The sequence below is a fragment of the Corapipo altera genome, unplaced genomic scaffold (genome assembly GCF_003945725.1).
Source record: "Corapipo altera isolate COAL_440 unplaced genomic scaffold, ASM394572v1 1, whole genome shotgun sequence".
Taxonomy (NCBI): domain Eukaryota; kingdom Metazoa; phylum Chordata; class Aves; order Passeriformes; family Pipridae; genus Corapipo; species Corapipo altera.
Genome location: NW_020884873.1, coordinates 513,328 through 528,181, shown reverse-complemented (window position 1 = coordinate 528,181; position 14,854 = coordinate 513,328). Strand labels below are relative to the sequence as shown.

At 39.7% G+C, this 14,854-nt stretch overlaps 1 protein-coding gene across 2 annotated transcripts in view; it reads left to right on the top strand.

Annotated features, from left to right (window-relative positions):
* RERG (RAS like estrogen regulated growth inhibitor) overlaps nt 1-12,987 on the top strand; it is a 105,330-nt gene extending 92,343 nt beyond the window's left edge. For both annotated transcript variants that reach the window (XM_027666037.1, XM_027666043.1), the window contains exons 4-5: nt 8,295-8,368; nt 9,071-12,987. In XM_027666037.1, the coding sequence (XP_027521838.1) occupies nt 8,295-8,368; nt 9,071-9,478 (482 nt within the window). In that variant the 3' untranslated portion in view covers nt 9,479-12,987. The remainder of the gene's footprint in view (nt 1-8,294; nt 8,369-9,070) is intronic.
* The last annotated feature ends 1,867 nt before the right edge of the window (nt 12,988-14,854 follow it).

Below are 14,854 nucleotides of genomic sequence, written 5' to 3'. Positions count from 1 at the left end.
GCAGCAGAACATGGGACTGCAGAAGGGTACACACCAAGTAAACAAGTCCTTGAGGGAAGGAGAAAGACATCTCTGTTAGTCTTGTTAGGCAGACACCTCTAGTTAGTTCCCTCACAGTACAGAACTTAATCTCTTGCAGACCAGCTCAAGACTTCCAAATTTCACCACTGTGGCAAGAATAGCAGAAATCACTTCATGAAGATATTGTTTACACTAGCAACAAGGCTTTTCCCATTGGAAAACTTATTGCAAGGATGATTATTTTTACATTAGAAGAGTAGTTTTGCCTACATCTGTAGCTGAGGGTTCTGTTAGCAAAATAGTATCATTCAGGGATCACAAGAGAAGTTTGCAGATGCCATACATGACAACAGTAGCAAATAATGCTGGCCTGAGTTTCTTTTGTGCCCTTGATAAATACAGGTCTGTATGAACATCATAAACAACAGAGCAAAGTACAAATATATCCAGACTAGCTTGCATGAAAATGGTTGATAATCAGAAACAGCTTAGCAGTGGGAACCAAGACCTCACTAAGAAGTATAAGGATTTAATATTATTTGTTGTATATTCTAATTTACCCTGGCAAGAGAAGATGTGAGAACTATCTTGTTGGGATAATTTTGTGCCAATGAAGCCACAATAAAGAGCTTGAGTACTAATATAGTTTTCAAGGACTGTCTTTGCTCTCTGCTTTATTGAACTAACACAATTGGATTAATGACTGGACAGCTGGAATAATGTCTGAGTAACAAACTCTTGATCCCCAGAATTGCTTTCCCTGCTGATCACAAGTTGAGGAAACACAGCTTTGTATATTGTAGATCTCTAGTTTTCTTGACTTGTGGCTTACTCAGCGAGTTTTTCTTAACACTCCTGAAAGTTTAACTGCCTGCCTTTACCACAGAAATACCACAGCAGTACAACTGAGAAAATGCACAGAACAGCAGACAGAACTTTTAACAGAGCAGCCCATACTAAAATAGGTGCTAATAACTGATGGTCGCTTCAGCCCTAGAGTGTGAAAGTAGACTGACCAGCAGCCATAAGAGGAAGGCAACCTGGGTAAGGATCCTCTTCCAGCCCTCTCTTCTTCCTGTTTCACCACAGGATACTGCAGTCTACACAGTGCTATAACGTGCTCAAAATTAAAAATAACCATTTTCCATAGTTAGCAAAAGAGGAGAGAGTTTTGCCATCATCTTGCAGAACTTTACCCTCTACATATTTCTTCTGAACACCCGTGTTGACAACTACAGCCTATCCAAGCACAATAAAGGAATAACACATGTGCTCTGGTACAGGCTTTCAGCCAAAGTGAGATGTAATGGTAACCAACCATTTGGGCCTAGGAGGAATGAATGGCTGCCAGCCTGTGTTTCAGGGAGTACCCTGACAAATGTGTAGACATTTAATAAATCACTGTGCAACAGCGTTATTTTCAAGCCAGACTCTAGCTATTAGTATCCTTGATTTTTATTGACAAAATTACTCATTCCTTCTGCCTCACAGTGCTTAAGGGATTCAGTTCTCAATAGTCCAGATTGTGCCTTTCTAGGCATCTCCCCAGGCTTCTATTTTTCCTTCATCAAAAAAGTAGAAGCATTATTTAACTTGATATACATTTAATATGTTGCATCATTTTTACTGTACTCTTCAACAGGAGGAATTTATACTGAATGTATATTATAGCAATGAGCTGTGAAAGTATTCCCAGTTTCTCTGAGGTGTTTCTAAGGAAATGGACTCATATGGCCTAGAGCACCTTAAAACACCAACACTGGCTTCTAAAATGCTCAACAAAGACTTGAAATGATGAAATTGTAATTGAGAGCAGCAGAGGATGATGCTTACAATAACATGGGAGGCAGTTATCTGAAAATGTGGTTTGTTTTCTTTCATATGAGTCTCAAGATGAAGATATTCTTGATGTCAGCAATAAAAATACTGCTTTTTTATGGTAGCTCAACAGACAGCAAAAATCAGGAATGGCAGTGGCTCTTCTCACTGTAGCTACAGCTGCAAAATATTTTGCCTCTATTTTTCTTGCTCATCATATTCTGAAATCTTTTCCAGGGCTGCTTTTGCACCTTCAGGAGAGCAGGCTTTTGTTTTGCTTGGTTTAGGTGTGAGAAAAGTCTCGCTGGTTACTTTTCGCTGGCAAAAAATAAGGCAAAACAGCTTCACCAACACAAACTTCTTGCCACAATAAAACAAAAAGGCATAGCAAAATAAGATTTATTCAGTCTTAAATTTATCATGGACATAATTCCTACCAGGGACCAACATCTCTGTCAAGTGTCGTTGGGAAAGTTAAGTCAGAAAATTAAAAAAAACAAAACAAAACAACCAATAACTGTTTAAACCTTGAAGTTTGGTCCCTACTAGTTAGCACTGCTCTGTCTTTATTGGTTTTGTTTTACCATGCCTTAATGAGTCCAGTTCTAGGGTGCTTCTGCACATTTTCTCTGCCTATCTCAGTAAAAGCTAGGTGAGGACAGAACCTATAGGGAAAGAAATGTAACACCACTTTACTTCTCCTCAAAAGAAACCCACTCTTTGCATGCAACAGAAAAAATCATATGCAGAAGGCAACAAGTAAACATACTTCCCATTATTTTTAGAGGTATTTCCAAGAAAACTGCATTCTGCAGTTTCTGTTTGGAGGCCAAAATGTTATTTATTGAAAATATCAACACATCAAGAAAAAAATCTCCCATGCGTTTTACCTTAATTAAAAGAGCAAATTCTAGAAATTCAGCATATCGTTTCATATCAAGATGAGAACTTTATAGTCTAGTGGGGCTATGCATGCACTAGCAATCTATTACTAGCAATCTATAATCTTCTAAGATCATCTACAAGCAGTCTGTGCCCATCTTCATGGACCAGGGACAGCCCTGCATCCTGGCTTGTGCAGAGGCGTGTGCCCACTGACCGCCCTGAGCATACGCTGGCTCTCCTGCCCTGTGCCTCCTCAGGGGTGTGAGCAGGGTCACTATGCCCCACTCAGCCTGGATTTATATAGGACAGAAACATTTGAGAGCTTCAGCTTGCACTGAAAATGGCAACTAAAAGCAGCTGAGCAATCTGAGGCACACTTGCTGCCTGCAGTGCCTCCCACATGACTTTTTTTTGTGCTCAGGTTTAATCTGCCTAGTTTGGGAACACCTGCAATACTGCAGTCACAACTCTCTGTACAGCAAATGTAGCCTTGTAGAGGGCAGCCAAAAATGAAGTTAGAAAAGAAACTAGTTTGCACATCGCCATATCAATTCCAAAAGCAGCATTCACAGCAGCAGACTGCATGTGAAGCAGACTAGACACCCTGGAATTGGATTAAATCTCTGCAAACTAATATAATCTTCTTTCATACGTGTTTTGGTTTAAATTTATAGCTTGACATGAATTTTTGTATAGTATATAGTTGTACATAAAGGGCACATCACACCTGTGATGTGTGTACAACCTCCTGGAACTTTTCCTTCTGTGTTTCCTGATTCTTGAGGTTACCCATGCAGAAGGATAACACTGAAGAGTCCAAGTCCAATTATCAGGACTGTCAGTCACAAAGTTTCCTTCCAGTAACTTTCCTTTGACTACTTTTTCTTCTTTTACATGATAATAACAGGCAATGACCATGCATGGTATGTTTGTGGGTTACTGATAAATAACCCAAGTATGCTAATTTTGGGGTCTGTGGTATCAATGAATAGAGGTTACACTGCCTTAGCATTAGAAATATGTTTTAAATACACAAGGGTGGTACTGTGCTTACTGTAAAACCACTGATGGTTGGTTGCAAACTAAAAGCCTTCCTGTAAGGTAAATAACAGAGTGAATATGTAACAGCCAGATGTAAGCAAGAAAAAGTACATTCAGCTGTTTTGAAGAAAGTTGAGGTTGAGGAAGGAAGAAGGCAGGAGAGACTTTCTGAGTCAGGAAGGTACATTCAGCTCACAGGGGCTTTCTAAAAGGTGAGAAGTTCCTGAAGCAGCAAGGAAATGCAGAGGAGGACAGATTTCAGAAAGGCAGGCTCAAGGAACCCTCTGGAGAAGATGTCAGATGAGACCAGCTGTCAAAATCATTTTTCTCAAATGTGATAGACAGGTGCCATCCTGAGGCATGTCAAAGACTAAGGGAGTCTAAATGAGCAGGGAGTTAACAACAAAAAAACCCAAAACAACAGGAACCTTTATTATGCTAACATAACTAACTATGGGGAATTGTAGTATTTTAAACATTCTGCTGTCCAAGAAGACTTAAACCATAACTTTGAAGTTCATACCTGTTAGCTGAAGCTTTTTGGTCTGAAAACTCAGCTATAATCGTCACTGGCTGAAAACCACCATGAGACCAAAGGTTTTTAAAGCATTTTTTTATATATCCTTGCTTTATGAAACTTTCTTGACAAAAATGGACTACATTCTAAGTAGAAAGAGAGTTTGTGTCCTTCTGTACTAGGCTGCTCCTTAAGTTTGAGTGTAAAATGGTGTATGTCATGTCATTGCTCCTTCTCAGCTGATTTACCTACACCTACTACAAGTGCTTTCCTAAAACCAATAAGCCCTTCCATGCAAATATTTCCTTCCAGAGCTGTGACATACCCCAGTATATATTGCCATTTCAAAATAAACAATTATTGAAAACAACTTTTTACATTACTGCAAATATAAACCAAGAACTCAAAATTACTTTTTAGATAATAGTTTTTCTCTTGAAAATATAATATTCTAGAACAAATATGTTTAATAAATGGGGATGCTCCTGGACAAACAGGTTTGATAGATGACCAGCTAAGTCTTATAGGCCAAAACTGTATTAAATATGTCCAAATAAATATAGTGCAAGACTGTGATGTGGTCAAGCTATGACTGAATATTGCATCCATAGACAGTCTGTAAGTCATAAGCTTCAAAGTTTTCTTTATATAAGTTTTTTCCCTGTATTTTTAAAAATCCTATTTCTAAGAAGAATAGGGAGATTTGTAACATGCTTATAAACACTGAGAGCCCCCAGGGAAGTTTTTTTTTTTTTTTTCGTGGAAATCATCATTTCCATAATCATTCAGCAGCTGTGGAAATTTGAAAGATTTATTCAGTTCCTATTAACAAATTATTGTGGCTTAAAACCAAGCCAACTGCTACCACTTTCCAACATGCTTCTCAGGCCTTTTGGCAGCTCCAAATATTTTTGAAATAAACTTCAATTTTTCAAACAACAGGAATATGAGAACCAAGAGTGCTTTGCAGAGCAAGAGTGATGGGGGTATTGCAGCTTTATAACCAAGAGGGACTCTGAAATCTGGCATCATCTTGTAAAGCCACACTTATCAGCACCTTTGAGCTTGTTATTGCCAATATGACTAGAAGCATAGCACAGCCCCAGACCAACAAGAAACAGGTCAGATTTCCTTATTTGTACTGAAACAGAGCAACCCACTAAATCTGACTATTTCCACAGCACTGTCATCTTTGGGGAAACCACAGCTCAGTCAACACAGCAGCTCCCTAACTCTGCTTTGAAGCTGGCAGATTTGATGCCAAGCCTGTGGAGAGCAAAACACAGCTCCACAGTTTCGTTTCCCTCTATGAGGTTTTACCCATATAGCTATAGATAGAAGATGTGGCCATCACCTGCTGCAAATGACAATCTGAAGCTCAGGAAGTTGCCTGAAGCCATTTTGGGAGCCATTGGTACAGTGTTACACTTTTCCTACTTAACCATGATGATGTAAGCATGAGGCATTTAGAGCCTGGTTTCATCTGACCAATTTTAGACTTCCAAGTGCTTTTGAGGTGTGATTTATCCTGAGAGAGAGCTCAGACAAGCTATATCCAGCAGCTATTTTAGTTCATCAACTCTATTAGGAGTCAAGGGTGCTTAGCTGAGCACAGACACCTGTGTTGTCTGTGGTTTCAGTTGGAAATCCAGCAGTTATCTCAAGTCCTATAATTTCTCTCTAGCCACATGTCTCAAAAAAAAAAAAAAAAAAAGAAAAAAAGCACAACAGGGAAAAACCCGATATTAATAAATACCAAAGCAAGGCAATGCATTTGTGAAGCACCATAGGATCAATGTGAACAGACTGGAGCTCACATCTTCAGGCCTCATAAGTTACAAGACAACCAGATTCTTCAGATGTTTCTGTTCTCTTGAAGGAGCACCCATGTCCTTGATTACACCAAAAAATGCTTTCAACATCCAGCCGTTTTAAGCTCATTAAAATTCACCCAGCCACCACACATTCCAAAGCACAGGAAGACACATTTACTAAGATTTATTTACACAAATCTGACCCAAATTGATGCTACTCGTCCAAGATCAAATTCCATTCCAGCGTGAGCATCTAAAGTGAGTTAAACTTGCAGCATAAAGTGCTGACAGAGTCCTATTTTGAGAACTCAAGTATCATTTCAGAATCAGGCTACTTTTCTGCAGCGAGCACGAGTCTACTCGTTGAGATTTATTCTCCCATTTCACAGGGAAGGTCTGCATGGCATTCCCTGCTCTGCCTCCTAAGAAGGATGTTTCACAGATATGCTGCAGTCAAAACTGGGTGAGCATTTTCTCAAGTTGTGTGGAACAATTCTCAACAGCTACTTGTTAAGCAGGGCCAGATGGTTGAAGGTATTCAAGCACTGCAAAGTCTTAACAAGTAAGGAGCTAATACCACATGACTTACTCAGAGAGCCGTCTCTTCTTCACAGTACCCTCCCCCAAAGAAACAAAGCATTAAGTTCCTAAATAACCTTCCACTTGGAGTACTACACAGGGAATCCCAACATAGCACTGAACATTCGAGCCACTGAAATAACTCATTGAAGGTGCATCACTGCAGCTTCCACACCAAACTAGAGCTTCTTGCCTTTTCTGCATTCCCTGAGGAAATTGCTGCATCAGAGAGGGTGTGTGGAAGAGGCAGATAAGACATACCACGGAGAGACTTAGATATATCTTACTCTGCTGTGTAGGTGTAGCCTCAGGATCATAAAGGTAGACTCTAACTCCTTCAACAGCCTCAAAATACCAAACAGAAGGGGTATTTACAGCCTTTTAAAAAACCCAGTCCTCATTGTCTGAAACCCTACAGTAAGAGTGCTTACCATCTGCCTAAGTAAATTGACCATTTGTCCCTGTTAGAGACAGCTGGGCTATTACAGCAATTAAGGTGGCACAGGGAGGGAGTGACATTTTTGTTTTGGGAAGAGGGTGTTTGCAGCACTGACAGCTTGAAACATTCATGGTTATGAAGAGCTGACATTCTTAAGCACGTAAGGAAAAAAGGACGAGCCCTTTCAGAAGTTCAAGTTAAAGAAATGTGTTTCCTAGAAGATATCCTTCGTTCCTGTTGAAGAGATTTGCACCAAATGAAAGAATTGTATCTCTGACAGTGCAAAGCATTCATAGTCACTGGCCAGACTTTTACAGCATACACATTTGCCTTTTGATATGGGACATCTGTGAGCTAGCAACAGTAATAAATCTGAATGTTAGCACAGATAATTTTCCAAGTTTTAGGTCAAATTCTATCAAATTTAGCTTATCAGCTTACTAAGATAAAACAAGCCTTTTTGTCATTAGCTTTCTGATTAGTTGCCTGGTTCCAGAACCTGGGACATAGTAAAATAGGTTCCTTTTTTTTTCCTATAGCATGGTGTGAATGCTTAATGCCCACTGGTTAGCCTTATAAATCATACACAGGGAAATCACTGCTTGATCTCTTGCTAGAAGAGGGGAATGTGATGGTTTCAGAATGTTTAAAACAGACATTCCTAAAATAGCTAACTGATCTGGAATTTTTTCACAGTATAAGGCCTGAGCTTAGTGGTTAGGTTCCTTGATCTGCAACCACACTGGTTTTGATCTTGTGGGACTTCAAGCTGTGCAGTGTCAGACTGTTGAGCTGGATACTTTGAGAGGTGCAGTGTTTGTCTTTCACAGGCGGCAGCCCTGCCTAGGAGCAAACAGGAAAAATGGAATACAGCCTTGCAGAGCTCTCTGCCACTGGAAAGTGTCCTCTTGTTGGGTGCAGAGTGCAGTGTCCAAAGGCACAGCCCTTTGCAGGTCTAACACACGGGAAAGAAAAAGCTGTGCCTTACAGAGAGACGTAAAAGTGTTGCTGTTGTACAAAGGACTTGCGTGTGTTCCAAAATGGCTGGAAGAGCTCCACTAAATAAAATTTAGTCAAACTGTGCGTCACATTTCAACTCTTGTGCTGGGAGAGCTGTAAGGAAGATTTAAAAAAAAATAAATGTCCTTTTAATACATTTCACAATATGTTCTTATTTTAGAGTCTACATATCGTCACCAAGCTACCATTGATGATGAAGTGGTTTCCATGGAGATACTAGATACAGCTGGTCAGGTACGTGGGTGCATGTACTATTATCCAATACCTTGGCTCAGATAGACAGCAGGGAAGGGGAGTGCGGTGGTGGTGGCAGTGTGGTAGGTGGCAGGTGTGCTCTGCTTCTGGGGACAGAGATTTGCTTCTAGGCAGAGCTCCCCCCTCCATCACTACCATCAGCTTGCTGCTGGACTCAGCATTCTGCATCCAGACCCTTCTGCAAGGGGCTCTGCTTGGAGTTTTCAAATCCCGGAAGAATAAACAAGTCAAAGTTTACTGTGGTATTAAAATTATTCTCATGTCTTAATTCAGGGCCAACCTGACATGTCATTAGTAAAAAATAAAGTCACAGTCTATTTCTACAGCCAAGTGATAAAGCTTTACAGCCTCAACCCATGATTTGCACTGAAGTGAAGAACAGTTTTGTCATAGTCAGGTCTGCCTTCCTTTCAAAATGTGGCACATGCTCATGCTGGATAGGGCTATGCAGCTTGTGTGCTGGATATCATTCAGCAGAGACCCCCTTCCAAACACCTGCTACCAGCCTGTCCACAGGCAGCTGAGTAGATCTCCTATGCTATGTGATAAAATAGGTGATGTGTGTAAAGTAAAGCAGCTGTACGTGGCTTTGTAGGCTTTGGAGGACCAACATCTCTCTGAAGGTCTGGTGTCTGTTCCATAAATCAAATTCCTAAGACTAGTGTCTGTCTTTGGGAACAGGAGGATCCTATCCAGAAAGAAGGACACGTGCGATGGGGTGAAGGCTTTGTGCTGGTTTACGACATCACAGACAGAGGCAGCTTTGAGGAAATGCTGCCACTAAAGAACTTGTTGGATGAAGTTAAAAAGCCCAAAAACGTCACCCTGATCCTGGTGGGGAACAAAGCAGACTTGGATCACTCCAGGCAAGTCAGCACAGAGGAAGGTGAAAAGCTGGCCACAGAACTAGCATGTGCTTTTTATGAGTGTTCTGCCTGCACAGGAGAGGGCAACATTATGGAGGCCTTCTATGAGCTCTGTCGTGAGGTTCGGCGACGAAAGATGGTCCAGGGCAAGACTCGGAGACGAAGCTCCACCACCCATGTCAAGCAGGCAATTAATAAGATGCTTACCAAAATCAGCAGCTAAAAAGAGCTGTACTAAACCAGATAACATTTTAGAGCATATTAGCTTGGAGCAGGGATGAGGCAGGCAGAGCACATTTAATTAAAAATGGTCAAAGCTTTGCAATGGACAAAAAAAAAATAAAAATATGAACATCATATTTTTGAATAACACAGAGTCATACTATTTTCCTGTTTTGAAATGTATTTAGCCACACTGCTTCTGGCTAATGTGGAAAAAAAACCAAAAACACCAAGGAAAAAAACCACCAAATATACTCCAAAGGACTAGATGATTGCAGGAATTGGCACCAACAGAGAATCTTCTGCTTCTACGTGGCTAGTCCAACGTCCTGCAAATCAGTAGTGCCTAAACATCATTTCCAGCCAACCAGCTGCTCAGTAAGATTCAGCCTTCACTCCATCAACTACCATCACAACTGACATTGTCCAGGACTGAATATGTGTAGAGGCTGCTCTGTTGTATTGGAAAGTTTACCTGACACCTTCAACCAGCTTTAAGTTGGCTTATTGTGTGCTTTTACTCCAAACTGTACTTCCTTGTTATTTTTGTCAAATCTATGAGTGCTGATGTTCTTAGCAAGGTATGCAAAAAATATAGGAAAGGTCTATTTTATGGAGTGTTTGGCCAGCAAGATATACATTTCAACAGAGCTGAAGTTCAGCTGCTCTTCCAGATCCTATGAAACTGCAGAATTCATGAAGAAATAATCAGCTAGTCCAGTGGCATTTCAGCTTTTTCCCCTCAAAGTGCAGTACTGTACTTGGGGAAATGGGACTAAATGTGTTATGAAGTCAAATTAAAAAAAAAAAAATATTACTATTGATTTAGTTATGGGTAGTTTTTAGCTTTTGTTTACACTTCTTGTTTTGGTCTTTTTTCAATTCAAGTAGTTCCTCTTAGTCTATCTTATACTGAAGAAGAACAGAATCCTTGGGAAGGCAAGTATTTAAAGTCTAACACTCAAATGCAGATCAGATGTGACTGGCCTCTACCATATCAAAAGATCAAAATTTCCAGTTGTTTAACTTCCAGATGTTGCTTGGAGCACTCTGGGGTATAAACCAGCACAGGTTTTTTGTGACTTTTATCTGGCACATTGAAGTGAAAGTGTATTTTATCAGATTTTGGTGCCAGGGATAAAAAGTGTTCTTTTTTTTCTTTTCCCTCATGCATCTGATTTAAGCCAGCTGTCAAATTTTGCCTCCTGTCTAGTTGGTTTGTTAACTGTATGCTAAAAGATGTAAGAACCAAGGCTGGAAGATTTTAATTCAGATTGTCCTGGTTTCCCACCAGTTGTGTTGCATCCCTTCAGGCAGCATGGTGTGCAGTTCAGACTGTTATCATGTAGAACCACAGCCAAAGGTTGGGATGATAAATGGGAATATTAGCAGTACTCTCCTTTGAGGAAAACACCCCTTTTAGCAACTACTTACAACTTTATTCTCCACTGCTTTGTACTTCCTGTGGTTATTTGCCTCTGTGATGAAGTAACTCCAAAAGGCTATCACATAAAAATTGCCACAGGTTTAGGAGAATATCTAGTTGGATAATGTTTCAGACAGTTATGTGTAGCCATAGAGGTGGTGGAACAGGCTGAAGAGTTAGATCTGTATATCCCTGTCAACAGAGAAAAGTTCCAAGTTAGGACTTCTTTCAAAAGAATGTACTTCAAGGTATTTTACCGAAGTAATTTTTTTTAAAACTCTCCCTTTTACCCAACCAGCATCAAAGAACATCACATTCAGATAATATATTTTATTTGTGCTGTTATTTGTCTCCTCTGTTTCTGTATTCTAGACAGTGAAAACTCATTTCACTCTTCTGAAATCAATGTCTATATTTTGGTCCTCATGTTCAAGTATATTTCCACACACCATCTAGACACACTGCAGTGGAAACACTACCTTGTGCTTCTGGGCAGGGAGTTCTTGCAATGGGTGATATCACTGTCTCTGAGACACACCTGTTACCAAACTATTCAACACATCTCTGACTTTTGTTAAAAAGAAAAACAAAATTAGTGGTTTTGCCATTTTTAGTCCTATTAGTAATGTAGAATCAATACAAGTGTAAAAGAAAGAGCTAATACCTGCTCACAAACCAGAAGTCTTTAGCTGAGGGTCTGAACTTGCAAACAATGTAGTTACACTAGGAGCCAGAATTAGCATTTGCAAGTTGAAGCACAAAGTTGTTCTGTTATCTTTGAAATCAGCGCTGTTGCACAAATCTGAAGTAAACAAAATCCTTACCTACAATCCCATGGCAACATAGCTAAGAGGAAAGTCTTGTTGTGCTAAGCAACTGATTCATCCCTCTCTTGTAAAACTTCAACAGTTCTTTTATTTGAAAACCTTTCTTGGGGTTCAGAGTTGAGCTGCATTTAAAATACAAAAAGGTTATATATGAATGGCAAGAGAAAATAAATGATTCAGATTCATATCAGAAGAGGAAGGCGAGGCCCTCATACTTTCCAAAAGACTCTCAATAAATTGTTTGTATCTTCCTTTATAATATCTGTGTGGAGAAATTATAAGATCCTGGTGAAATAAAATGTTCCACTGTGCAAATATCACTTGTTACATAAAGCACCTATAATAAAAATAGTAACATTCCTTTGCAAAGACTGAATTTGGAAACTGCCAACCAAGATAAACACTTGGTCGAAAAGGAGGCTGCTATTTTGTGACCTTTCCTCCCACACAAACACAGTTTTCTTTATTTAATTGCTCATTAATTTTTTTCTTTTGGTGTCATGGGCTGATTGTCAAGCCAGTTCTACTCTAGTGTATCTGTTGATACACATCACATAGTATTAAATGCAGCCTGATTTTCTGTTACTAACAATGCTGCGACATATTATTGGCAATGCTATAAATGTGTAATATATCTACAGTGTGCAAATTGAGCCCAAAATTGCCCAAGTATTGAAAAGGTCAAATACAGCATGAACCCACATTTGGTAGCCTTTCTGCAGCAGACATCAATGCTTTAAATTCTGTTTCTGCAGCTGCTGTTTAAGCATATGTATATGACACTGACATCAAGTTTCTCTCCTCTGCCCGCTACCATTTCAGTGGAGAGAGGATGGGAAGGGTGATAAACAAAAAAGGGGAGGAAAGGTGAAATGGATACTTGTTACCTACAACAAGTTGGTCGTCATTTATGAAGTTTTAAAATATTTATCTTCAATTGATGAAGAGTTAGTCATGCCCATGCTGCAAGACCTGGATCAGGACCCAAGACTTCCCTAGAACTTTGAGAATCTTCATATCTGGGGGTTTGATGCAACAACAGATGGAAGTGAGGATCAGCCACTGGGTTTGCACCTCGATCCGGACAAGGTGTCCCCAACCTGGGGATAGTTGGATCTGGCAGTTTGCTACAAGTCTAGTTGAATTTTATATATATAATGATCTGTATGCATTTTTACATTAAAAATATGAAAGCTTGTGCTTGTAGATAATATATAAGAAAAAAATAAAAATAAAAAAATAGTGGTCTGTACTGAACTCTTACATATTGATCTTCTATTGGATGTCTCCAAAGTGTTGCCTTCCAGCTTTTAAGCAGTCAGTTCCAAGAGTCCTGATTTGTTTTTTATTTAATCTTTATCTAGGGAAAACAAGCAGCGAATTTTGCCTGAGTAAGCACTGCAACTTTTGAATCATTTTATTTGAACTTTTTTGGCTGCTAGGCTTGGAATAGAGAGGTCAAACAGCATCTACAGTGAGGCACAGATCCAAATGTCCTTGCTAACTATTTCAAAGCTGATCAAAGAAGCTACAATGCCACGGTTATTAAATGATCTCACTGAAACGCACCACTCAAACACTGTCCTGTGAGCTGAATAATGTGGATCTTGATCCCAAGCTTCTGAGGTAAAATCTTGGGCTAAGGGTGCTGGGAGATTTATGCCAGTGATTTGGACAGAGACAACTTTTCACCTGCTTCCCATGTTCCAAAGATAATGCACTGTTATTCTGAAGAGTATGTAAGGTACATTATATGAATGGTAAAAAAATCATACGTAGCATGAGAGTAATCTACTCTCTTGTTTTCCTCCAAACCTGACCCAACCAAGTAACTCAAAGCATGATCATAAAGAGGTGAACAGCAGTGGGAGTATAAGAATGTCACCTTCGACAGAGCACTGCATGAAATCTCAATGCTGGATTGATGCTCTGATGCCTAACTTTACCTTTGTGAAACCTTACAAAGCTAGATGAGGCATCCTTCCAGTTACTGTCTGCCTCTAGAGCACTACAAAGTAGCCTTGAGTTCTGTCAAACCACACTATAACCTTCTTCAGTCAAAATAATGTCTCCTGCAAAATAAGCAGCTGCAGTCATAAAGGCTGTGTGTAAACAGTGTTTGGGGTTCCTTTTATCTTTCTCTGTAATGTCTCAATACATTTGCATATCTTCAGAAGAAAAGGAAAAATATAGAGGCTTCAATTAGAAAAGGCTTCTTGGTGTTTTGATGTATCTGCCTTTATGTTCTTTGAAAAACGAAACATATAATGAAAACAGTGTCATCTTAGAAACTCTGGTGTTATGCATTTTATTTCTGTTAAAGATGACAGACACTAATTAGCTCAGGGCTGTGAAAATACAAAGCAGTGACTTGTAGTCCAGTGCTCTGCCAGGTTACTGGGAGGTGATAATGATGGCTTGTGTGAGGCCAGCTCAGTCTGGTTCCTGTAAACACAGTTCCACAGGGGGAAGCTGTTAATGCAGCTCACAGCAGAAAAAGACACTTTTGAGTACCTGGGGCAGGACTCCCCTGAATCCAGGGGGGTTATGCATGGAATGGATCAAGCCTGTGGTCCATTGCCTTGGTAGCCCATATGTAGAGAAAATACTCCAATAACCCATGTCTCTTGTCCACTTGAAGCATTCCTCTCCATTTTTAGTTTGAAATAGACTGGTAGGAAACTGTGAGGTAAGTCGGCACTACTGGCTAATAAATCAGAGAATGTGATGGGATTTTGGCCTTCTAACTGGTCTCTTTCATCTCCAGCTTGATTCCCCAAAGCAGCATTTGTCTTTTCCTGCCGCTCTTGTATTATAATAAGTTTTTTTGAGTTTTGTTTGGTTGCTGGTTTGGGTTTGTTGTTTTTTGTTTGTTTTTTTTTAATAGCTGTCAATAGACTCTGATATACAGGGGTGTTTTATGGGCAAAGAGGGTGTATCCTCTCACAAGAATGAAGTATTTGCAAATGCCACTGGATATAAATTCTCAACAATGAACACAGCATCTCTGAAGAGTTGGAAATCTCTTTTTAATAAGGGAACCTCTCATAATTATAGTACAGACAGTTGTGTCAAGTACCACGGTCCTAAACTAGACTGAAATATTCTACATCACTAGGAGGAG